Source organism: Vipera ursinii (assembly GCF_947247035.1).
Source record: "Vipera ursinii genome assembly, chromosome: Z".
Taxonomy (NCBI): domain Eukaryota; kingdom Metazoa; phylum Chordata; class Lepidosauria; order Squamata; family Viperidae; genus Vipera; species Vipera ursinii.
This window is the reverse complement of record NC_139517.1, coordinates 38,385,640-38,412,673: the sequence shown is the minus strand read 5'-3', so window position 1 is coordinate 38,412,673 and position 27,034 is coordinate 38,385,640. Positions and strand designations below refer to the sequence as shown.

The 27,034-nt window shown below is 39.0% G+C and overlaps 2 protein-coding genes across 4 annotated transcripts in view; one reads left to right on the top strand and one right to left on the bottom strand.

The window, feature by feature from the left end:
- Nucleotides 1-6,997, bottom strand: part of MED1 (mediator complex subunit 1) — a 38,837-nt gene extending 31,840 nt beyond the window's left edge. Inside the window, exons 1-2 of the mRNA XM_083379311.1 lie at nucleotides 6,758-6,997; nucleotides 616-725 (exon numbers count right to left, since the gene is read on the bottom strand). Of these exons, the coding sequence (XP_083235437.1) occupies nucleotides 616-725; nucleotides 6,758-6,785 (138 nt within the window). The 5' untranslated portion in view covers nucleotides 6,786-6,997. The remainder of the gene's footprint in view (nucleotides 1-615; nucleotides 726-6,757) is intronic.
- Nucleotides 6,998-7,892: 895 nt separating this feature from the next.
- The window catches only part of CDK12 (cyclin dependent kinase 12), a 70,814-nt gene continuing 51,672 nt past the window's right edge, over nucleotides 7,893-27,034 (top strand). For all 3 annotated transcript variants that reach the window (XM_083379293.1, XM_083379292.1, XM_083379291.1), the window contains exons 1-3: nucleotides 7,893-9,962; nucleotides 15,679-16,551; nucleotides 19,888-20,064. In XM_083379293.1, the coding sequence (XP_083235419.1) occupies nucleotides 8,905-9,962; nucleotides 15,679-16,551; nucleotides 19,888-20,064 (2,108 nt within the window). In that variant the 5' untranslated portion in view covers nucleotides 7,893-8,904. The remainder of the gene's footprint in view (nucleotides 9,963-15,678; nucleotides 16,552-19,887; nucleotides 20,065-27,034) is intronic.

Genomic DNA, 27,034 nt, shown 5'->3' with positions numbered 1-27,034 from the left:
TCGAAAGCATGTAAAAATGCAAGTAGAAAAATAGGGACCACTACGGTGGGAAGGTAACAGTGTTCCGTGCGCCTTTGGCGTCTAGTCATGCCGGCCACATGACCACGGATATGTCCTTGGACAAGCGCTGGCTCTTTGGCTTTGAAACGGAGATGAGCACCGGCCCCTAGAGTTGGAATCGACTAGCACACATGTGCGGGGGAACCTTTACCTTTTACCTTAATAATAAAATGAAAGAGAAGTAACAACTAAGATATTAATACACTTAATATATATGTTCTACAGCTACAGAAAAAGGAGCTTTGAATAAGCTGTCCTTTATCATCACAAAAACAAACAAGAACATGGATTATACCAACACAGTAGACTGAAGATAGTTTAAAACTGAATTGTCTTACATGATAGATTGTGACAACTGTCATTCAAACTTAAGTAAGTTGCAATTACCAGTAGTATTTTGTAAAATCTGAGACAGTTGCTCAATAGGGTAACCAATAGTCCAATTTCTTGGCTACTTTCCATGTCTGCCAATTTTTCTTTAGTTATATTCTAAAATGTATTCTCCATTCACATGGGATAGCAAAAGCCTAAAAAATAAAGTCTATTAATACTTGCCATAACTTGTCTAACAAGCTTCATGGTTTCTGTCCAAGGTCTGCTGTTGGGATTAAACTTGACATGAAGTCTTTCCAGAAGGGAACTCATCTTATTCAGTTTCTCTGATTCTATAAGCAAAATCACAAGTCAGTCATGTGTAATTTATTTTTATTTTTCACCAAAGCTTTGGCAAGGGAGAGTAAGAACCCTCACTTCATTACACTTGTCATCTTTTATCTTTATATTTTAATTGATTTTATTGTAGTTTCTTTGATTGCTGTGAGTTATCCAAAGTTGTTGAGATTTGGGAGGTATACAAGTTTTACAAGTTATTATTATTAATCTCAGATTAGAAAATTAGATTCAGGTTTTCTGCACAGAAAAATACTTGCCGAAGATGACCATGATCTATATAATTCAATGTTCATATTAAGTTGTGGATATACATTTTTTTTCCTATTCCTCGTTTACAGATGTAGATGGGCTGACTAATAAATAAATCATTGTTCTACAAGGTTTATTTTGTTAGGCAAAGAACATCATATAAATTATCACCAACCCTAAGTGAACAAATATATACCGATGAAGAAAATTACCATTAATTCTCAATATTGCATTAATGAAAGATAAAATTTTCTGAGCTAATAATGACCTCAAAAGATCAGGTTGAAGGAAAGGCAAATCAAGTCTCAAATGATATCTTTGAAATTCCTTCCCACAGATCTATTCCTTCCTTGTAATATTTCTGAAGATCAAGACTTTGTTATCTTCTACATGTTGCAGGAGAAAATTCAAAATGGCGGGTAAACTTTTCAGAAGAAATTTTCTCCTACAGATTTCATTATAATGCAATTCTTCAGAGGAGGTACGTGTTTATAACTTCAGCAGACAATACCCTAGCTAAAATTATTCAATATGCATCATTAGTTGTACGTTATTTATCTTTCCATCTGGAAAGAAATACTTCAAATTCCTAGCAAATTCTACAAAAGACAGAGTTGCAAAATGAACTATATCTTTTCTATCTACTAAAACTCTGTAGCCTTCAATTCCAAAATGATACATTATAGTGCAAAAGGTTTTTTTAATTAAATACCTAAAATCCATTAAATTAAAAGAATATGTACAAAATCTGCCTGCAATTAGTGCAGGTTCGCATCCCACCAGGCTCAAGGTTGACTCAGCCTTCCATCCTTCCAAGGTAGGTAAAATGAGGACCCAGATTGTTGGGTGCAATTAAGCTTTGTAATAATGCCGCTTGGGGTGTGTGTGAAAGCCTTAATAAGCAGGCATATACATACAATGAAGGCTACTGCTAAGCTTGTAAGCTGCCCTGAGTCTTCGGAGAAGGGCGGGATATAAATGGAATTTTAAAAAAAAATCAAGGACCCATTATTTTCATATGATTGAAATTTAAAGGAAGTTCACACCAGTTATATTAGCAAACCTATGGTTTCTGCAGCGCAGAGTCAAGTAATTGTGAATTTTGACACTCCCTGCCAGCTTTCCGCAAGGGAGCTCCTCTCTCACTGCTTTGTCCATTCTGTTTCTCTGTCTGGATAAGAAAATACTTTTGAAAAGATGTCCAAGTCATGGGTTGTCCAATTTCTGCTAGAATCTTACATTCTAATTGTCAGATTGACTTGGGTATTACATCACTTAAAATCCATCACACATATAATACTTGGACACCAAATTGAAGATATTTTGTTGTCAATTTCATTTTAAGTTGTTTATAATCAAGCAATTAGTTCATCTACTAGATATTAATTAGCAACTGCTTAGTATACAAGCTGATACTGTTTATCTCTCCAGCTTTCACCTAACTGAATTTTCCTTTAGAACGTTCCACTACAGGTAGTCCTTGACTTACAACAATTTCTTTAGTGATCAGTTACAATGATACTGGAAAAAGTGACTTATGACTGTTTTTTACACAACTGTTGCAGCATTCAGATGCAGATGCTTGGCATCTGGAATGTATGATGTTGCATCTTCCTGGATCATGTGAACAACTTTTGCAACCTTCTGACATGAAAAATGGGAAAGCCAGATTCACTTAACATGTTACTACCTTAACAACTGCAGTGGCCAGTGTGGGAAGTTGGCTCCCCAGAGAAGGAAATATTAAAAGGGCAGAAAAATATATTTCCTAAAAAGATATTAAAGAACCAGGAAAGCATGCCCAGTTTTCTTAATAGTCTCATTCCCCCAAGTAGAAACCAGTTCTATAGAAATGCAAATGTAAACCATCAGGAAGATTGGAGCTAGAAGCTTAGGAAGACAAATACCTAAAATCTACATACCTGAGCCCCAGAGAAACAGGACATGACCTTTCGACATAATAGGATTAACACACAGATCGGCAACCTGCGGCTCTGGAGCCACATGCAGCTCTTTCAGCCTTCTCCTGCGGCTGCAGAGACAGGCACTTGTGCTTCTCTCTCTCTCTCTCTCTCTCTCTCTCTGTGTGTGTGTAAAACTCACGCTGTCCTCCAAGCTGACAAACGTATTGGGCGTGGCTCCTGTCTTTGCTGCGTCTCCACAGGAAGCAGGAAACAGCAAAACACAACAGCTCTTAAGGACAGGAGACCCAGCCCATTAAGAATTGTGTCAGCTTGTCCAGAACAGCGTGAAGCCAGCTTGCCAGGTGAGCAAATCGGGGAGGGAGGGGAGAGAGAGAAGGGAAGCGCAAGTGCCTCTCTCTCTGTCTGTCTGTCTCTGACTAACACACACACACACACAACACACAAACACAGAGTGGGGGAAGAGGACTGGCAGACCAAGGGCAGAAAGAGAGGGAGGGAGAGACAGGGAGGGAGAAAAGAAGGGAGGGAGAGGGAGAAAATATGAATATATGTGGTTGTCCTTACTGGACTTTTAGTAAAGAACGTTTGATGCTTTTTTAAATTAAGAGGTGAGGTATGGTATAATTATGCTGTATTTAAAGATAGTAAATAAGCTACTAAAATTGTTTTTACCTGTTGGGATGAGAGTTTCCCCCCCCCTTTCTCCTGTCCTTTTCTCCCCCCCCACCTCGCATTTTTTTTCTTTTCTATTTTTCTGTTTGTAGTTTTTATAGTTTGCACCGGCTTTTTATTTCATAAATATGACGAGGACCCAAATAGACATTTAAGTATTTTATTTGAAAGTAACCTTCGACCCAGCGTCTTTTTTCTGAGTTCAAAATGCTTTTGTTGCATGCAGAAATAAAAATTTGTTTTCTTTGTAGCAGTTCATTGATTTCATAAATGCAGCACAATATAATTTTTTTATATGTAGCATAAAGGTAAAAAACAATATATGCACTGTTATCTTCATTTTAGATGTCAAAAGGGTTTTGCGGCTCCCAGTGTTTTCTTTTTGGTGGGAAACGGGTCCAAGTGGCTCTTTGAGTGTTTTAGGTTGCCAACCCCTGGATTAACCCATCACCATCAGAATACCAGAAAGGCCCACTCAGGTCAAAAGTTCATGACACAGGAAATAGACTCAAACAGGAACAGGAAGCAGCTCCAAACAAAAGGCTCCAGAGGATATAAAAAACCACTCCCTACATGTGTTCAGTCCTTTTTCTGCCAGACATCTTCCTGTCTGGTTGTTCTCTCCAATAAACTATAACCTTCTTCCCAAAGCAGTTGCCATGTTTATTCCCAGCTTGGATGAACTATGATGAAGACCTTTCTTCCAACACCGGCAAGGTAATAAAATGGGGCAAAACTCACTTAAGAACTGTGTTGCTTAGCAATGGAAATTTTGGGCTCAATTGTGGTCGTAAGTCAAGGACTATCTGTGCTCCAGTCTGTGCCAACTCCCCCACCCAAAAATCAAATCACAATACAGTACCAAGCTATGATGTTCAGGCAAAATAGATGATAGAATGGACTTCAGTTTATTCAGAGGGCATAAGAGGAAATAGCAAACACTATATTAGAATCTGCTACGTAGGCTTCAAAATCTGTTGGGAGATATAAAGACACAGTGACAGATTTCTCTATTTTAATTAAGCCAACTGATTCTTTCGTCTCTTGTCTCTCGATGTCTTTGGATACTTGAGGGCTAATCCACATGGAGCCCCATTTCCATCTGTCCTGTTTGCCATCGTTCACTCCCTAGAGACTAAAATGGACAATGTGAAATTTGAGTGGGCCACGAACAAGGAGTATATATTGGAGGTGGTGACCCTCTGAGAGCTGTATGCAACGAAATTTCATTTTGATGTATGCCGATTGGTGTACATTCAAAGTGACAATAAAGTTATCATAATCAATCATACTTAATATTCAATATTATGGACAGGTCTGTAATATGTGAATCTTGGATTTTTATTAATGCATAACTATCTCATTACAAAATTCTTTACCAGCCAAATCATATGATATATTTACAGAATAAGAAACAAGGGAAAAAGGAAGCAACAAGCAGGAATATTTAACACACATAAATAGAAGGTAGGAGGAGCTAGTTGAAAATGTTTCTCCTTCAAAACACTTCAAAATATGGAGTCATGTATAAACATTAACACAGAAAGAATGATCCCAATTTCCCATCCATTTTCCAAATAAAAAGAAATCATACAGTAGAGGCCAAAATTATGGAAACCTTTTAGCACCCCTTTTTTTTGGAGTAGTACCATAAAATTATATACCAATGGAAAGATAATTTAATCAAGAATGTAATGCAACATAGTTTGTTCAATTATCTGTATTGTATTATATGAAAAGTTATAGCCAAATAACCAGAAAAAGGAAGCACAACTTACTTAGGTTCATATCAGGTAGCTTTCCTTCATCTGATTGTATCCAACAAGCATGAGTGTTTAGAGAGCCAATCAGGTGTCATCTTGTTTTGGCAATGAGCCAATCAGATCACAGCAGGATTCAGTTATTGATGTCATGTATTGAAGCTGAGAGGAGGACATTTGTCAGTGTGTTATTTGATCACTATCAAACTGGTTGGGTTTGTGTTCTTTCATTTAGTGAGCTTGTAAAATGTAATAAAATTAAATTAATGGTGCAAAGAGTTGACTGGTTGCCCAGAAAGCGATGTAAAATAGTATTATTAAGTGAACAAGGCTACAATTATAAAGAAATTAGAAGAAAAATAGGTGGAAACTTAACCAAAGGTGGCATTTCTATTGTACAGTTTTCCCAAAAGGTTTCCACAATTTTGGCCACTACTGTAGAGTTTGAAGTAAAATTATCTAGCCCAACCATTGTTCAAGTGCACCATCTCTGAAACATAACTACTACTGCCTCCATTCCTAGACAGTCAGGAATTTCTCTTGATATGTATTCTGAACTCTTTCCTTGAAATTTTAAATTTTTGGTTCTGCTCCTTTTTCTCCATGGCAATTCTTCAAATATTTTAAGATTGCTTTCCTATCTCCTCTAAGTCATCTTTTAAGGTAAACATACAATTCTCTTTTTCATAAAGCTTGGACTCCAGATCCCTCACTACCTTGACAACCCTCTTCAAACTTGTTTTGTTACTGTCCTTTTGAATTGTAGTGTGCCTCAAAATGGACACCAGATTCCAACGGAGGCCCGATAAGGGCAATGGCTGTTAACCTGTTACCAACTGTCTGTTCAGCAGCTGCCCTCAGGCTGGCGCTCATGTCCAAATCGCTTTTATATAATGCTGCCAAACGCAATTTCCTTTGTTTTCTTCCGCTCTTTTTTCTCACACGCCTCTCAATACCACAACTACCAATTTTCTACAAAAGCATCTGCTTCTAGCTCTATCCGAAATTGTCAAAATTTCCCAGAACTCGCCTTTCCGAAACTCCCCAAATCGACCCCTCGATTACTACCGCTGCATCGGCAATCCCCCATTGAGCACTTGGTAAAGGGGATGTTCCCATCTGATCAGAGGGCCTTCATGACTCCTACATTGCAAGATAATTCTGACTGCCGACGGTTCGGCAGTTCGAGTTTCACCGGCTCAAGGTTGACTCAGCCTTCCATTCTTCCGAGGTCGGTAAAAATGAGGAGCCAGATTGTTGGGGCAATAGGCTATGTAAACCGCTGTAAAAGCATTATGGAGCTTTATATAAATATTAAGCAATAGCTGTTGCTATTGCTACGTCCCTAAAGATTCTGCCACGGAGGAAGCGAGCAAGCGGTTTTGTTTTGTTTTTGCAGCCCGAAGCCCTATCACTCACCCTCGGTGTTGCTCTGAACTGCCTTCATCCTTCCGATGATGGTGGGGGGAAAGGGGGTAGGTGACCTTGCTGCTCTCCCTCATGTAGAGGCCTCGAGCTGCCCCAGCCAGACCCCTCTCCCGTTGTAAGAAAGGGGCGGGCCCGGCAAAAGCAGCCTCTCTCAATCCCGGCGGCTATTGCAAAGCAACCCCCATTCCACCATCTGCCGCGCCAAAGCTCCCTGCTCCTCTCCGGGCTCGAAACATGACAAATGTAGAACAGGAAGTCGTGCGAGAATCCCGGGCGGCAGCCAATGCAACAGCAGGAAGGACAGTAATTCTCGCGAGATATGAAATCGTCTCTGTTTCCTTCTCCCCCTTGCCCCGGCTGTCCTATCAAATTTTTCTTTAACTTCCAGAGAAGATGGCCGCTTTTTTCCAGCTGTTTTCAAGTAAAGAATGCTTTCCCATGAAGTGTCATTCTTTTCCCCTCACATCTGATGCTGGCAGGATGTCGTTTCCAGGTTGCTTAGTAAATATTGAGAAAAAAAGAGCAAGCTGGGACGCCATTTCTAAATCAATTTGTTTTTATTCCCCAGGAAATTCACCCATATTTTTGTGAAAAAACAAAAATATCCGCAGCTGCCTCGTGATAAGGGTTAATATATTTCATAGCAGGGAATTAAAACGATTGAGGATCGCACAAAAGCGTTACAATACTACATTTTCCCCCACTATTGAGAGAAAAAATAACTGCCGGAAAGCAAGCTTCCTTTTTCCCGTTCTTGTAGGTTTTTCAGAAATAAACGTTTAATTAAGAAGAGTGCATTTTAGTCTCCTAATTCCTTGTGGTGTCCAAGCACATTTGGCCAATAAAGAATTTTATTAGGCCGTCCACGCTTTGAAGGGATGGGGGGGGGAAAGCCCAGATCCCGCGAGATCATGGCACCAAATCTCGTAAGAACCCCACAGGTCAGAAACCGGGATAACCTATTCTCGGTCTCATTACTGATCTCTTGGTAGGTGTCGCGAGACTTCGCAAAGCTCGGGCTGTGCGGGAGCGCGTGCGCCTGCGTAGGAGCAAATGTACGCGCACGCACGTGCGTGTTCTCGCGGTATTTGGAGAAATAGGAGCAGGTAGAGGAGTTGGGGGAAAGGAACCTCCGAGATATATCCAAAGAAGCCACGGCGTCGGCGGCTCGGAGGACGACAACGACGGCGATTATATTTTCGTATTCTCGCGAGAATTGGTGGCTAACCTTCTTCCCTCCTCGCTTTCCTACCTTCCTTTCCTCTACCCCTCCCCCCCCATCTGGAAACAGCGCCGTTTCGGTCTGGGAAGTAGGTGGAAAAAATGGGAATCTTGACTTGGGGAACTCACTAGAGATTTAGGTTGAGGAAGGGGTTGTCCCCTTAGTAGAGGCTCTTGGGTTGGTCACGGGCCTGCAGGATTTGCTCAGTGAGCGAGGCCCCGGGGCGGGCTGGAAGTGTAGATAGTAACCCCCCTCAGGAAATAGCAGATAAATTCAGTCCCCACTTTCATTTTGTAGGGACGTGGGACCTTAGTGGCAAGGCAACCTTGACCCAAGGTTTGCTTAAGTACTTTGAGACTACTCTTAGAGGACCCCTTTTTCAAAAACCTTAAAAGTGACTAGTGTCTTTCCAGAACTTTTCTTTTTCTTTTTCTTTTTTGGCATTTGTAACGTTCAGCTTCTTACCTATTTACAAACTAGGGGTTTTGCTTATTTTTTACCCCTTTAATCAACCCCTTTGAGCAATTAGTACCCTAAAAGTAGGGGTTAATTGAGACCTGGAGTTAAGGAAGAGCAGGTGCTTATTCAGGGTTTAAAACACCGTCTCTTCCGTTCTTACATGTGAAGTGTAAGATCAGAGAATATTTTGATATTTTTCTCCAGGTGAAAGGTGGCTCAACTCAGTTTCAAATCTATTTCTGAGGCAGCTTTATCTTACAATATTCTGCATATAATTGCAGAATCAGGTATTCATAAAGCGGCCCAATTTATCCTCATGTAAAGAGACAAGGGTGGGTTGAATGTAGGACATAGGTAACAAAAAAAAAGTAGCCCTTCCATCGTGGTGGGGGGGCTTGAAGAGTAGAATTTGGGCTTTTTGGAGGATTCCTCCCTCTTCAAGCACAGTGGAGAAGGAATGCCAAACCCAGAAAGACATGGGGGCAAGAAGGATACGGGAGGTGGGGGGTCTTTGCATCAAGATGCAGTGTCCAGCAGTGGGAGCTCAAACAGCAGAGAAAAGCATCGACTCTCCAAGCATAAAAGACACAGATCCAGGCATTCCAAAGATTCGCCGTTGGGGTCCCAAGAAGGAGGAGCACCTCTTGGCAGCATGATCAAACCATTGGTAGAATATGATGATATCAGCTCTGATTCTGACACTTTCTCAGATGAAGCCGTCCTCAAGTTGGAACGTAGAGAAAATGATGAGAGGAAAGGGACATCAGACAGGAGTGATCGACTACATAGACGTCATCATCAACACAGGCGTGTCCGTGAGTTGATAAAAAGTAAGCTGGGAGACAAGGAGAAGAGAATGGAGAGAAACCAAGAGTCCTCAGGCAAGTTGAGTTCTAGTAAAGATAGGCTATCTGGTCCTTCCAAAAGGGTTCATGAGGAGAATGATGACCATTCATCTAAATCATTCAAGAGCAGTAGCAAAGAGTCCCGTTCAGCTAAACTGCATAAGGAGAAGTCTAGGAAAGAACGGGAGGCAAAATCTGGTCACAAGGATCACAGTAAAAGTCATCGGAAAAGAGATGCCCCCAAAAGTTACAAGTCATTGGACAGTCCAAAACGGAAATCCAGAAGTCCACACCGTAAGTGGTCAGATAGTCCCAAACAAGATGACAGTCCTTCAGGAGCATCCTACACACAGGACTATGACAACAGCCCTCCACGGTCACATACATCCAGTAACTATGATTCGTATAAGAAGAGTCCTAGTGTATCCTCACGACGACCATCAGTCAGCCCTCCATATAAGGAACCTGCTGCCTACCAATCCAGTATGCGTTCTCCCAGCCCTTATGGCAAGAGACAGCAGTCAGTCAGTCCATACAGCAGGAGGCGTTCATCCAGCTATGAAAGAGGGAGTGGATCATACAGTGGAAGATCTCCCAGCCCATTCAATCGAAGGCGCTCCAGCAGTCCTTTTGTTTCCAAGCGGTCTCTGAGTCGTAGTCCTGTTTCCAGGTATTATTCTTCATACAATGTAGCTAAAGGGGCTAATGACCCAGAATCATTGTTATTGTTTCTTAGAAAATGTTTTATAATCCTCTGATTCATTAGGGTTATCTTTCCCATCATGGTGTGTCCCTGTGTGTTGGATTATAACATTTTAAGGTAGCATGCTTATGCTAGTGAGAGGAGTTGGAGTCTAACACAGATGGATCCAATATTGTTGTATCCTAAGTAATAGGTTCTATCTTACTGATGTGGAGAATGAAGTTGAAAAGAAGCCAGGTCAGCCAGTATAACACTGAACTGGTGGGATATCATGCTAAATAATGATATGAAATAGAATCATACAGTATGAAAACTTAGTGCTAGTGAGCACTGGTCTTGCATGTTTTTCAACATATCTTTGGTTTAATTTGTCATGTCATCAAAACTTGGCAAACTAGAATCGATTGGCATGAACTACAGATCATTAAAGATGAATGACACTATATTACAGTTAATGCAGATGGAAAGTTTCTGTGGCAGGTGTGTAAATGAGAAACACAGCTGCCAGAATTTACTGTTAATTTTTTCATTGTGCTATAGTCAGATGTAGTATAAACTCAGAAATTTATGACAACTAAAACTAAAGCCATACTCATCATATATATTGTGAGTATAACTAGCATTCTGGCAGTGCTTAAACAACAGTCTTGTCACATTGTTTTAAACATTCACAGAATTCTCCTCTTCCTGTTGTGAATTCTGGATGGTCTCTGTGAAGTGACTCACAACTCCATTCTCTACAGTGAGATAGTTAATGAACATGAGAGAAAGTATATAATAGTTAACATAAGGCATTTTATATGGAGTAAATGTTGTGAAACAAATATTACTATGGAAGCTTCCCACCAAGTGATAAAAAAATGTTATTGTTACTAGGTTGTGTATGTGTGTGTGTACACACACACACACATACATACACATACATACACATACATACATAAAAAGGTAAAGGTTCCCCCGCACAGTTTCCAACTCTAGGGGCCGGTGCTCATCTCCGTTTCAAAGCCGAAGAGCCAGCGCTTGTCCGAGGACGTCTCCGTGGTCATGTGGCCAGCATGACTAGACGCCAAAGGCGCACGGAACGCTGTTACCTTCCCACTGTAATGGTCCCTATTTTTCTACTTGCATTTTTAAGTGCTTTCGAACTGCTAGGTTGGCAGAGGCTGGGACAAGTAACAGGTGCTCACTCTGCTACGCGGCACTTGGTATTCGACCTGCCAAACTGCCGATCTGATCGACAAGCTCAGCATCCTAACCCACTGAGCCACCGCGTCCCTTTTACATACACACACACACACACACACACACACACACACACACCCCACAAAGTATATTTTATAAACCCTGCATTTGGTTGACTACATTTTGAATCCACTAATTTTGTTTCTATTGGTAACTCTTGGCAGTTATTTTTAAATAATGTAAAACAAATGGAACTGCTATTTCCTGCTAATTAGGGGCCAAATGTTAGGAAAGTATCTCCATATTTATTGAGAAAGGATTGGTTAATGTGTGTAAACATCATCTGATCTAAAAATGTATGTTCATAAGTTTAGAAAACTTATGAACACATTAACATTAACATTGGTTAATGTGTGTAAACATCATCTGATCTAAAAATGTATGTTCATAAGTTTAGAAAACTTATGAAAGTGACTGTTGAGTCTGATATGTGGAGTAAAGTAGGTATGAGTAGAAGAAACTATTGTGTATATAAATATGTGAAACTGCAAGCGGGCATTTCATTCCTGTTCATATTTCTTTTATGTTATAGGCTTTACAAAGCTTTATCTAATGTTCTAGTTATCCAACTCTTTTTCATTCACCTACATATTTTGGGTTCTGAAACTCTTAAACCATTTTAACTCACATGCTCCACCTCTTCTATGAAAACAGGTGCCCTTTCTCTAAACCAGTGGTTCCCAACTTTTTCTATATCCTGTACCTCTAGAATGCTTCTGATATATTCTCACGTCCTTTACACAAGTTTGAAATAACGGCAACAAATTATGCATATACACTATTATTTTGAAAAGCCAAGTTTTTGCATCCCCTGGAATATCAACTCGCATCCTTGGTTGGGAACCCCTGCTCCAAACTGACTCTTCATATTAATTGGGACTGGCTTCTTATAATTGGGCTGACGATTTAGCACAGTACACTATGAAATGAGGTGTTTGTAGTGAGTTCAAGAACTAATTCTCAAGTTGGATTCCTAAATAAGCAGGGATTGGCAGCATGCTAACTTGAAGTTTGGAGAATGGGATATGGATCACTAGACCTCAAATATTCTGTAGAAGATTTTGTTGCAAATTTATTAGTACATTTTGGTGATCTGAATTTTGGAGAATATTGTAGGATATTTTGAGACTAGGTTTAAAGCTGCCATAGTTAAAGCTGAAGACACATAAGCAGGTAGGACAATAAGCCAGAAATCTTATCTTAAAAAATCCCTTTAGGGAGGTAGTTAAGAAAGAACCAAGTCTAAAGGAAAAAGGTTAACTGAGCCAGACAAAGGAAGCTGGGCCTGAGAACATGGAGCATGCTGCCATCTGATCAACAGCTACCAAACTTGTGAATAAACATAGCAAGAACGTTTAGGGACTAAAAGGAGTCCTAAAGTCCTCTCACTCTTGGAGTTCTCTTTGGAGCCAGTCTTGGTGCCTTCTGTCTCTAGCTCATGGGTGTCAAACTCCGCTACGTGATGTGTTGTGATGTATCACAACTTTTTTTGCATTGCTAGAGCTGGGGTGAAGCCACCTCCATATGATGCAACTGGCCTGTGGGCCGGCAGTTTGACACCTCTGCTCTAGCTAGTCCCTGTCAGCCTAGCTGAGGAAAACTTGGGTAATTGTGTATAGTGGTATGTGTGTATGAGAGCAGATGTTTATGTAACCAGTAAAGTTTTGCTCTTATTTTAAATTCATTGAGTCTGTATTTCAAAGAACCTCTTGTGCCTCAGTATTTGGATAAAAGTGATTTGGGTGTGTCCCTAATTATTTCCCAGCTTTTGAGCAGTGATGTGTATGTTGCCTGCTTTAGTTGTATCTATCTGGAAAACTCAAGTAGAAAGCAAGGGGACGTACAAGTTGTGTGCTGTGAATGAGTGACCATAAACCAAATCTGGGAGTGCTCTCTTTGAGTGTATGAAGAATGAGAATACTAGATATTGCCTTACCTGGAAGTGTGCCCTGAAGCATACTTAATATTTATTTGATTGTGGTTGTGTTCACATGCCACTTAACTTTGTAGTTTGTTAGGGTTATGGCTTACTGTACTGAGTGAATCCAGTATTGTGGTCTGCCCCTTATGGTTAAAATTAGGCCATCATAGCTATTAACCAGTGAATGCATTATATGGTAGTAACCATCTTTCAGCCAAAACAACAAAATAGTTTTTATTAAACTATTATGGCACTTATTATTATTGAATTACCTATTATTATAGGTAATTGGTGTTTTCCAGTAATGACAAAACTACTGCAAGGAGAGAATCCTGATTTGGGTTAGTTATATTTAAGAAATTAACTTGAATGTTACTCAAGAAAGAATATTCCCCTTTGTTCTTGATAGAGGTTTGCCCTTATATTTCTAGAATAACATCAGTAAATATGACTTTACTATTCCCAAGAGTACAACTGGCTCTTTTCATATTGGAAGCCATGAAAACACTTTAAACTGCCTAAAATAGTAAATAATGACATTGATAGCTTATTCAAAACTTGGAAGAAAATTGGAATAATTGGCCTAAGGCTGAGTTCAGCCATATTTATTTTTATTTATTTTATTTATTTATATTTTATTTTATATTGACTAGTGAAGTTCTTTTCTCAGTCATGTTTACTTAGTTACCCTTATTGGCTTTGTGGACTACTTACTGTTGTTTCTGGCCTCTTTCGTGGCCTAATTTATCTTTGAGCTTAATTTGAATAAATAGTGCCTCTCATAACTGTTTGTACAATCTTGCATGATCCAGGCAACTGGATTTCTCAAAACTACTCTTTGCAAGTATTGGATAGCCATATTGTTATGTTAAAAATGAATGTAGTAAAGGTTTTGAAACAGCTAAAATGTTTAAATATAAATAATATATAAGGAGGGATAAAACTCCACACTTTGTAGCACTGATGATGTTACCTAGTTGGGTAATGAAAGTTCTGCAAGCAAACAAATAAGCTCAGGTAGTACCAGGAACTCCAAAGTTCATCCCTAACTACATATTTCCCTTCTACTGATAACTTTTAAATAATCTGAAAATAATAAAGTAACAAAATAAAGGGGCAGTTTTTGATATATTTCACTGATTAAAAAAAATAAAAAGTAAGGAGGCAGGTAACAGTCACATTTCAAGCTGTATCTACTAAATTTTAGATTAGTAAGCTACACTGCAAAGACTTGAGGTACTCCTGTAAGATCTCTGGATTGCATACATTCTCAGCTGCCTATAATTAACCATAGAAATTGCTTTCAAATCTTTGTGTTTTGTTGGAATTTTAGTGTTTGGGATTAGGGATTATTTAGATAAGATTACTAATCTGCTGAGATTTGATTCTTAGAACAGTAATGTTAGAACTGAGAGAAGCTCAGTGTCAGGAAAGGACTAGGAAAGACTAAGAACCAGTGTGTGGATTTCTGACAATTGAGTTTTGGTCTTACTAGTTTTTAATTTTTACTTTTCAGGAGCTGTAGATAGGCATATATAGCACTTCTTCCTTTTATTTTTTTATCATAAAACTCTGTGACCTAGATTGGACTAAAAAAGAGTGATTGGCTCAGTCACACAGCAACCTTCTGTGGCTGGGAATGTTCTCTCTCTTATCCTGCTACACTATACTGGAAATTACATAGCCTATGTTGAACAACAGAACCTGAAAATTTACTTCCTTTCTGACATGGCCAGTGAACTCTCAGTCTTCTTGGTGGGGGAAAAAGGTAATTTCAGTGAGGTTATTTTCTGATTTTAAGGGCACCTCGGAAGACTAACCACCAATGTGGGAAAGTGAAACTTGAAAGCAATGCTGACCCAAGCAAAGGCAGCTCACCTTTCCTCCCTCCCATCTCTCTTAGTTAGAACAGTTAAAAGAAAAACTTCATAGTAAATATTTTTTTCTTTTCACAAAAGCCTGTCTTGTTCTGTGCAAGTATATATGTCTTTATTTTTGCACATGTAAACGCTAATATCATGGTTTCTAGATTCCAAGCAAAAGGTTTAGATCTAGATATATCCAGGCCTAAAATGTTTGACCCCTTTTATTTTAACGTGGTACTATAAAGATTGCTGTATTATGTTACATGTGAGTGGAAGATGCAGTTTCAGCCTATGCGTGTAAAGTGAATCCAAAGAAAAAAACCGGAGAAACCTGTAGCAATTTTGGGAATGTACTGGAGCTTTAAGGGTCATGGTCGGTATCTATAAAGTTCTGAAGTGGCTAAACCATGGCCTATTTTAACCATGGTTTGATGAATAAATTAGCTGGGTTCACGCAGCATTTAAGCATGGTTTACAAACTGCAGTGGCTGTGTTCACATATCTTATAATTTCAAATGAAACATATATTGTGTAATAGAAATACATAACATAAAATATTGAGCTAATTTCTTGAGAGCTAGAGGTTGATTTTTACATAAAAATATGGCAGTTGAGATCCTATTGGATTCTGATTTGTCCTATTTTGTTTTCACAGGAAGCCCATGAAATCTCGAAGCAGAAGTCCCACTTATTCAAGGCATTCTTCATCTCATAACAAAAAGCAGAGAACTGGATCTCGCAGTCGCCATTCCAGTATCTCACCTGCTCGGCTACCACTGACCTCCAGTTTAGGAGCTGAGCTGAGTAGGAAGAAAAAGGAGAGGGCTGCAGCCGCAGCTGCTGCAGCAAAAATTGATGGAAAGGAGATCAAGGACTCATCTAGCTTGGTGTCTAAAAAAGAAAATAACTTAGCTGAAGTAAAAGAGTCTTTAATGGATGTCAGGAAGACAAAAACGGCTAAGCCTGAAAAATGTCCTCATGATGTGGTTACGGTAAATACTCTACAACACAATGCAGAGATGAAAACAACTCCCGAGCCTGTCAAAACAAAGGCAGTAGAAAATTCTGAAAAGAAACGAGCTGCTTTGGTTAAAGACTCAAAAACTGTGGGAACAAAAGATATGAAACCTGTTATAGCAAAGGAGGAAATTGTGACTCCAAAAGAAATAGAGGCATCTGAGCAAAAGGTCCAACCACCTTTGCCTTCTGTAAAGTCACTCCCTCCTTTGCCAACATCATCCCCACCTCCTCAGATTCCTCCACCATTGCCCCCTTTGCCTCCATTGCCAGTTGTTCCCCCTCTGCCATCTGCCCAGTCATCCACCATTCACAGCCCTGCTTTAGTTCCTCTGCCATTTTCTGCCCATTCTAAAACATCCTTGACTTCTCAGGCTAACTCCCAGTCCACCATGCAATCCTCCTCAAAGGGGCATGGTTCTGTGACCATAGCTGTTCCTCATCTGAAAACATCAACGTTGCCTCCACTCCCTTTGCCACCGATCTTGCCTGGGGAAGATGAGTTGGAAAGGTAAGGTTTGTAGACACTGCAATTCTACAAAGGTTTGTTAGTGTAATGGATTGCTTATTTCACTGTTCTGATGCAAAGATTGGTATCTGAAAACTTGAGCTGGTGCAGTAAATTCTGTAGTCAATAGCTAGAGAATGTTTAAATAGGCAAGCAAATGTGCTTTGGGACCCAGTGTTCCCTTTAGCCAATGTGTATTGATTTGTTTTTTTAACAGTATTTGATTGCTGTATTTGGAGCCAGGAATGATGATCTTAAATCAGATATTTATTTTTGGTGGTGTTGGTGGTGGCAGTGGTGATGGTAAAGTATAATTTGGCCATTTTGCTTGCTGTCTTCATTTTTCCTCTTGCTGGGCATGTTACCCTGTTTTCATATGTCTTTTTTGCACACAAAGAGGACTGCAAGACCAAGATTTGCTGTAGTGTGACCTGATTTTTCTCACCTTTCCTTTCTTTTAGTTTGAGTTTTTCTCCAGTTTGTCAAAATATTCATCATGCTAAAGGGAGTTTATAAGTAATAAGTACAATAAAAGGTAAAGGTTCCCCCGCACATGCGTGCTAGTCGTTTCCAACTCTAGGGGCCGGTGCTCATCTCCGTTTCAAAGCCAAAGAGCCAACGCTTGTCCGAGGACGTCTCCGTGGTCATGTGGCCGGCATGAATAGACGCCAAAGGCGCACGGAACGCTGTTACCTTCCCACCGTAGTGGTCCCTATTTTTCTACTTGCATTTTTACGTGCTTTCGAACTGCTAGGTTGGCAGAAGCTGGGACTAGTAACAGGCACTCGCTCTGTTACGCGGCACTCGGGATTCGACCCGCCAAACTGCCGACCATTTGATTGATAAGCTCAGCGTCCTAACCCACTGAGCCACCGCGTCCCTTAATAAGTATAATAGTGATAGCATAATATTAGATTTCTGGGGATGCAGAGCTGTATTTTTATATTCTTTTGAGATCTTGAATGGGACAGCATGACTGGGTTCTGTCTGATGAACCTAAAATAATTCTAAACAGAAATTTATATCATTGTATATTATTACTATTATTTTAGAAATATTGCTTAAAATAATTTTATTTTTTGCTTCAAAAGTTCTTTCGAAGAAAGACACTGTAGAAATATAATAGTATAATAAACTGTTAGGGGAAAAGAGGAGGCAATAAGTCAATTTGAGCCTTGGTGGAGCAGTGGGCTAATGCCTCCTTAAGTAACACCAGCTGCCTGCAATTAGTGCAGGTTCGAGTCCCACCAGGCTCAAGGTTGACTCAGCCTTCCATCCTTCCGAGGTAGGTAAAATGAGGACCCAGATTGTTGGGGGCAACAAGCTGACTTTGTAAAAATGCCGCTGGGGGTGGTGGTGAAAGCCCTAATAAGCAGGCATATACATAGAATGAAGGCTATTGCTAAAGCACATTGATTTGTGCTTCTTAGATTGTAAGCCGCCCTGAGTCTTCGGAGAAGGGCGGGATATAAATGGGATATTTTAAAAAAATTTCTAATATTTGGGTTTTTATAAATGTGTTGGAATAGGACACAGAAACCAGGCAACTAAATTTCTATCTTAAAAAAAAACACTGCTGTCCACCAGAATACCATCTTGAGAATTATACAACAGACGTGTGCAGAACAAATAACTTTTCCAATAAACAGCCAGATTGAATCCTTCAGGGACTATCAGTTGTTTTTCAAACTATAGCCAGTTTGATTTCCAGGAAAAGGAATTTTCTTAATTCTAAATCTAGCAAACAGTTTTAATTCTCAAGTGTGTTTGCCTTATCCCATGTTTGGCAGGGGCTGGTGAAAGAGTAGAGTTTATTATGAGAGTTTTGTTACATCTTTGCTGCTAGAGTTGGACATTGCTGATACTATATTGCTAACCTTCCACATGTCAGTCAGCATATAGTCCTATCTATCTAATAATTACAGAGGCAATACATCATAATATCCAGAAATTGTAAAAGAATGAATGATAAGTACTAATCTATAAGTGTTCATTTACAAAACTGTAGTTTTATTATTTATTTATTTATTGATGGGATTTATATCCCGCCCTATCTCCTGAAGGACTCAGGGCGGCTCACAATACAACATATAATAAGTACATAAATCAAGATAAAATGAAAATTGAGAACATCAGTGCAATAAAAATTAGAGAATTTTAAAATGAATTAAAAATACTAAATATAAATTAATTGAAATGCCTGTCAGTCTAGGTCAGCTTGGTGGAACAGGTGTGTTTTGAGGCCGCGGCGAAAGGATTGGAGGTTTTGGGCTATCCGAAGCTCAGGGGGGAGCTGATTCCATAGGGTTGGTGCTCCCACAGAGAAGGCCCTCCCCCTGGGGGTCGCCAGCCGACATTGCCTAGCTGACGGTACCCTGAGGAGGCCTTCTCTGTGTGAGCGTACTGGACGATGGGAATTTGTTCCCGGCAGCAGATGGTCCTGCAAGTATCCCGGACCTAAGCCATGTAGGGCTTTAAAGGTAAGTACCAGCACCTTAAATCTCACCCGGAGGGCAACTGGTAGCCAATGCAGCTCACGCAGGAGGGGTGTAATATGGGAGTATCGGGAAGCTCCCATCACAACCCGTGCAGCTGCATTCTGCACCAGCTGAAGCCTCCGGGTGGTCTTCAAGGGCAGCCCCATGTAGAGAGCATTACAGTAATCAATACGGGAGGTAACGAGTGCGTGGGTGACTGTACGTAGGGCATCTCGGTCCAAAAAGGGGCGCAATTGGTATATAAGACGAATCTGGGCAAATGCCCCCCTAGCCACGGTTCCAATGTGATCTTCAAAACTGCATAAATATTTACGTATAGACAGTTTTCTATGTATTTGTAATCTAAGAGTGTTTTGCCATAGCAAGTCATAGGAATATTTTCAGTCCTCACTAACATTAATAAAATTAGGTAATTCTTATTAGTTAAAAGGGGCAGACAGCTGGATTAAGGGGTGGGGAATGTAGTCAACCCTGGCCAATCACAGATCCTTTCAAGCAATGATGTTTGAGTAGTATGGTGGGAGTGGAGGAAGAAGATACTTAAAAATATGTGTGGCCAAGAAAAAGTTAATTTGATTTCAATATACTGTAGTTAAATTAGTTCAATTCATGATTGTGTTCTTTTATGTTTTTCCTTCCATTTTATTAAAAGTGACACATTTTCTAAACCCCAGAATTTTGAAATTTCAGCTGTATATCAGGTACTGAACTTCAGTGCTAACATGGTACAACCTTTGGTTGCATTGATTTCCTCTAGATATTTCTATCAATAATGTTATAATTGTAGCTGTTATCAGCTTCTGAATATTTCCTGATGCTTTTCTGTTCTCTGGTGCTTTAGTCCAAAGGAGATTGTTCTTCTGAAGTCTGTGAAGAAAGAGAAAGAACAGAGACCACGACACTTGCTTACAGACCTCCCACTTCCTCCAGAGCTTCCTGGTGGAGACCCTTCACCGCCGGAGTCTCCAGAACCAAAGGCAGCCACACCACCTCAGCAGTCATTAAGAAAGAGACCAAAGTAAGAACTAACTATACTTTATTTTATAGCATTTGTTCAAAATACTTTATTTCTTTACGCTAATATTGAGGATTGGCAAAAATGAATAAATTGGATTCTTAATATAGCCAGCCAAATCACCTTTCATGTGGTGCAATGATATATAGTAAGGCTAATATAACTTTATTCTCATGACTAAATTTAGATTTGATTAGTAACACTTGTACTTCCAATTGAAACACAACGCATTTTGAAATGGATAGAAATTGAAAATTAGGGAATCTTAAAATGCAGATTCAGTTCATAGTGCATGGAAGATAAAATTTGATCAGCTTGATATTGATGGCCGCCAATGTATCTGACAACATCTTCCTTAGAACTTGTCAAACTTTGTGCCTATCTAGTTTTTATTTTATAGTCTATAAAATAAAATAAGAATCAAGCATTTTGTAAAGCATCCCTTTCAAATACGATTTGTATTTCTGTTAATGCACTGGGTTTCATATAAATCTTAGAAATATTCTCAAAATTAAAACGGCATATGGATTTAGCTAGAGCTTTGTTTCTAAGTATATCTCCCTGGAAAAAATGAAAACAAAGATAAACGTACGTTTGGATGAAAAACTGGCTTATTTTCAGCATTATGGAAGCATTTTGAACTCTTTTGAGCTGAAAAACAATATGAAAATGTTGAATACTCTATATTTTAGAGTATTTCAGGAACCCTGTCATTATCATGAAGGAATAATATGGCCTGTATAATTTTATATAAAAATTACAGTTGGATTTTGTTTCTCTGAGTTTAAGACTCAATGTAGTGTGAGAATCCAGCCTAAGAAAACATCGAACATTCAGGGGAGGGGATCTGTTTTACATGCTGTTAACCATCCTATAAAAAATATTCTGTGCTGAGACATATAACCCCTTCCCCCCCAGCCATTTTTGGTAATATCCATTGATTCACTGATCAGTAGGCACACATCAGGAAAGGAGAAGTTAGATGTTAAGTACTTGAGTATACATGTGTATTAATCTTATATGTGTATCTACCTTAAAGGTAAAATTGTTTAATGAACATGTTTATGTCCAGAGCAGAAAACTAGAATTATGCAGAATTATGCAGCTATCAATATACTTTCAGCTATTGCTTTATAGAGAATAATTTTGAAAATTATTTTTAATATAATATATGTAACTTTTAAAGAATAAAGTCTAATATAAACTAAAGATAGTAGAATAGAAAGAAAAGGTGCAAGAAAAAAGAGTGAAAAGTACCGTAGTTTCCGGCGTATAAGACTACTTTTTAACCCATGAAAATCTTCTCAAAAGTCAGGGGTCGTCTTATATGCCGGGTGCTGAAAATGTAGGGACAGGGCTGGCTGGAAAACCTGGAGCGGATCTCCCATTTAGTATGCGCAGGGAAAGCGGGACCAATTGGAGAAGAAGCTGCAGTCTGTGATTTTTTACAGGCTGGGGTCTGGGCGTCTTTCTTTCTAAAGTTGAAGAGCAGCTGTAGTATATCCCAACTTGAAAGGCAGGTGGGGAAGGCAGCAGCCAGAGCAGCGGCTTAGCTCTAAGGACACATTTGACTCAGGAACTGGGCGGGCTGGCTGGAAAACCTGGAGCAGATCTCCCATTTGGTCTTTTTTTTAAATCCCATTTATATCCTGCCCTTCTCCGAAGACTCAGGGTGGCTTACAATTTAAAGCACAAATCAATGTGCTTAGCAATAGCCTTCATTCTGTGTATATGCCTGTTTATTAGGGCTTTCACCCCCCCCCCAAGCAGCATTATTACAAAGTCATCTTATTGCCCCCAACAATCTGGGTCCTCATTTTACCTACCTTGGAAGGATGGAAAGCACAGTCAACCTTGAGCCTGGTGGGATGCGAACCTGCACTAATTGCAGGCAGCTTGTGTTACTTAAGGCTCTGCGCAGGAAAAGCTTTAGAGTGAATTAGGAAAAGTGAAAAAGTGAATTAGGAAAATAGGGAATGGTTGCTGGAATCAGGGGCTGCCACAAAGAAGAGGGAGTCAAGCTATTCTCCAAAGCACCTGAAAGCAGGACAAGAAGTAATGGATGGAAACTAATCAAGGAGAGAAGCAACCTAGAACTAAGGAGAAACTTCCTGACAGTTAGAACAATTAACCAGTGGAACAACCTGCCTCCAGAAGTGGTGAATGCTCCAACACTGAAAGTTTTTAAGAAGAGACTGGACAGCCATTTGTCTGAAATGGTATAGGGTTTCCTGCCTTAGCAGGGGGTTGGACTAGATGACCTCCAAGGTCCCCTCCAACAACAACTTCTTCTTCTTCTTCTTCTTCTTCTTCTTCTTCTTCTTCTTCTTCTTCTTCTTCTTCTTCTTCTTCTTCTTCTTCTTTGTATTAGTATTATTATAGATTAATCCACTTGCACTGCTTTATGTTTACATATTTGATGACAAACAGCCTTATGTTTATAAGTGACAGTTTTCCTACTAAGCACCTGCATGTCATAAGCATTTGAATTAAAATTACCATATTAAAATCAAATCTGATGTTTTTTAATTTTTATTTGGTGTGCATTGGAAGAGGGGTAGTCTTATACGGCGAGTATAGCCCAAACCCTATAATTTAACAGGAAATGTAGGGGGTCGTCTTATACGCCCAGTCTTATTCGCCGGAAAATACGGTAAGAATATAAAGAAAAGAAATATATAAAGAAATGACATCCAACCTTCATTATAAGTATAAAAAATTTAGTGAACCTTCAACAGCTGTAAGGAGACAAACATTTATGTTTTTATCCCATATCCCATCTCTTAGCTGTAAACAAATCCATAAAACAAATCCATAAAACATCATCTTTTCAGTTAGCAGAAAGTCCATAAATGGTTGCCAGAAGTAACAACGTATCTTGTTTTAACTTTGATCAAATAAGACAGCTTTTTATTCCATCCTTTTGTTTCTAAGTCTTTTTCTTTAGTTGTCATCATATTGTAGGATTTGATTTCATTTCTTTTTTTGTCCTATCACCCAGAGTTTTCCAAACCTCTAACAAGCCTCTTTTGTAAATCCAGTAGGAAAAAATTATCCAGATCGCTTTCTTGTTTTGTCATTTGTATTTCCCTTTTAAATATTAAAACCCCAGCCAGTTTCTTATATAACTCCAGTGAAAAGTCATTTTCTAGGTCATTCCCTTGACCTGTCAGTTGTAAATTCATTTTTGATTCCATCTCTGTTTTGCCAGATAAAATTTGTTCTATTCTACATCAGTCATTTCTTTAATAGCCACTTTTGGACATAGTCTATCCAGAGAAGCAAAGCTCATTATTGATATTGTTGATATTGTGCTGTTATTTCAGATTCCCTTCTTTAGTAGTTGTTATTATTATAACGTTTTGCATCATTTTACAGACTTCTAATTCTTTTCTTTACCTAAAAACTTTAGCCATCTTTTTAAAGTGTTTCAGTTATTAGAAATCTTCAAACGCTTCTCTAGGCCCAGAGAGTCCTCATTATTGTGTGTGATTAGAGTTGATGAAATGATTGTTATAGTTCATTAATTAAAAAAACTGGCTTCCGGTTTTGCGCAGTTAGCACAACAGCCGAGGGATTTATTTATTTAGTTACATTTATATACCGCCCTTTCCCTGAGGACTCAGGGCGGTTTACAGGGAATTAAAAAATCCAACATACAAAAGTTAAAAACCAAATTAAAAAATATTAAATTGACCCTGTACTCTTAAAAAACCCCAATTAAAAATTTCTCCTCAGCCTGGGCCCGAGAGCTCAAAGAGCCAGGTCTTCAGGCCCCGGTGGAATGATCGGAGGTCGGGGGCAGTTCTCAGCTCCACCGGCAGCTGGTTCCAGAGGGCAGGCGCTCCCACTGAGAAGGCCCTATCCCTGGGTGTCACCCGCCAGCAATCTCTCACCGGCGGCACCCTGAGCAGACCCTCCCTGTGGGAGCGCACTGGGCGAAGGGCGTTTGATGCCGGCAGCAGGTGTTCCCTCAAATAACCCGGACCCAGGCCATGTAGGGCTTTATAGGTAATAACCAGCACCTTGAATTTCACCCGGAGGGCAACCGGAAGCCAATGCAGCTCGCGGAGTAGAGGTGTTACATGGGAGTATCGGGAAACCCCCATTACAACTCGCGCGGCCGCATTCTGCACCAGTTGAAGCCTCTGAGTGGTCTTCAAGGGCAGCCCCATGTAGAGAGCGTTACAGTAGTCCAAACGGGAGGTCACAAGCGCATGAGTAACTGTGCGTAGGGCGTCTCGGTCCAGATAGGGACGCAACTGGCGCACCAGGCGAACCTGTGCAAAAGCCCCCCTGGTCACGGCTCCTATATGGTCTTCAAAATTGAGCCGTGAGTCCAGGAGGACGCCCAGGTTGCGAGCCCTATCAACGGGGGGTAACACCTCACCCCCCATCATTAAGGATGGAATAACTTGGTTAACCCGAGATGCCGATATGCACAGCCACTCAGTCTTGGCGGGATTGAGACGAAGCCTGTTTCTCCCCATCCAGACCTGAACCGCCTCCAGGATCACGGGGCTCCACACCCTACGGCTGATTTCTCTCTGTTTGGGGACCCTAAATGGGTCAAAAGCCACCCAAAAGAGGTGGCAAAGAAGGAGAAAAGCCCTGCCGGTCATGGAAAGACAGCGGTCGATCCAGATGTCCGGGAAAGCTCTCCAGAAACCAGCAGAAGAAAGGCTAGCGTCATTCGTGAGTCTAGCCCAAGCTACATGCAGCCGAAGCCAAAGAGTACTAAATTAAGCATGATCGTAAACAGCGTAATTGAACTGAGTAAGAATACTGATTCTCTCTCTTCTACCTGATTGATTTCCTGAAAAAAACCTTAAACTTGGAAATTGTGAAATCAATGGATTATGTTATGATTCTCCTGGCAAAAGATTATTGCTGGAAATAAATGGTAATTATTTGTTTTGAAAAGTGAAAAATGAGCTGGTGCTGGCATCTAGTGGTGAATAAAAATACTGCCCTAAATATACAGCCCAGAAAAAACTTATTATTGTGACCTTCAAAGCTTCAACTTCAAACAAAGAACAGCTGCAATAAAAGAAAATAAAAGATTTTGGACTATCTACAAAGCGAGAACTATAAAACCTAGAAAAAAATTGACCTTCCTGCATTATAAATACTCTTTAAACTGTGACTTTAAAGCGGTTGACAGAGAAAGGAAAAGATTTTTCGTCATTATGGAGCATCAGAGGTCTGCAGAAAGAACATATCAAGAAAAAATAAATACTTTCCAGGAAGAAATGTATGTTATGTTACAACAAATACAAATGACATTAATTTCAAACCAGGAGGAAATTAAAAATAAATTTGAAAACTTAAATGAATACATTTTCAATTTAACGTCACAACAAATAAGTGATCAGAAAACAAAAAGAGAGAGAGATCAAGTAAAGTTGATAACTGAACATAAACTAAAGAAACTTAGAGATGGAATTTAATAATGGAAGGAACTGTGATATAATCCAGATGGAGAAAAGCTTCCAGGAAATACTGGACATGGAAAAGATAACCTATACATCAAGATTCCAAGAACTTGAGAGAAAAAAGGTGATGGGAGAAACTAAGAGATAAAAAAAGAAAAAAATCTCTGAGGAATATTCCCACAAAAACACTCTAATTCATTTGTACTGACAACATCAATTATGGGAAGATCTTGGGGTTCAATGGAACATACTGATTAGGGGAAAAAAAATGACAAAAAAAGGGCTAAAGCCAGAATTAAGAAACTAGATGACAGGACTTGTTTGATGGAATACTTAACTGAATACTTAACTAAACGCTTGTTTGAATATGGTTAAAGAAATAAAATTTAGAATACAAATGAATATTACCTTAGGAGGCATAGGCTTCTTAAGCAATACAGTATTTTTAGACTATGATATTAGAAATACAAAAATGTTTGGGATGATTTATATGAGGGAAATGTACTAAATACTTAAATGCAATCAATTTTGAAGACTTGAATATGCTTAAAAAATGAAACATTGATTATAAATGTATTCAGGTTTAAGAGGGGGACACACACACACACACACACACACACACTATATATGTGTGTGTGTGTGTGTGTGTGTTGGGATGGTTCATATGAGGAAAAAGACTTCAGTATATAGGTATTAACTTTAAGAAAATTTTAACAGATAAAAATGTTTTCTTTTGAATATTGAGGGGAAAATAAATGATAACTCTAAAAACAGGATCTCTGATAAGGTGATCTAGATGGTTAATTAGAAAAGAAGCTTAAAGAAGTGGACAATATTCATAGATATTTAATTGTTATCTTCTAAAACTATCAAGAAATGTACTAATTTAAGGTTGATGAATATCATTGGAAGAAGAGAAAAATCAAAGAAAGTTACTATGTGGAATATGAAACTATTATTGATTATTTGTTATTATTTGTAATATAACCCAGACAACACACTATTTACCAAATATTGATGGTGATATGTAAAAAAAAACAATAAAACATATATATTTTTTAAAAAAATAGAAAATTAAAACTATCCAAACAACCAAAATATATCAGTGGTAATTCATTAAAGAAATACATATATTTCAGTAATTGAAAATAGAGAGGGGAAAAATGTAGGAAAACAGAAAAAGTAAGGTCTATATGGTAATATAAAATTAATTCAACCCTTAAATTTATTATTAAATCCATAGGAAACTAGCTTGTCATTCTTAGAGTATAAGTACATTTCAAAAATTGATAATGATCATATATTTGAATTCACTCCTTAACTTCAGGAACATAGATATCTTTCCATCTACATGAAATAATTCCATATACGCATAGGTAATTATCCATATAACTATATAATTATCCATAATAATTCTAGAGTCTTACACTTAAGCCAGAATTCTTCATAGGATGTCAAATTCCGTAATTTAGAAGTATCATCACATTTATATCTTCAATATGTATATTTTCTTAGGACTGTGTTACATATAATGTAAC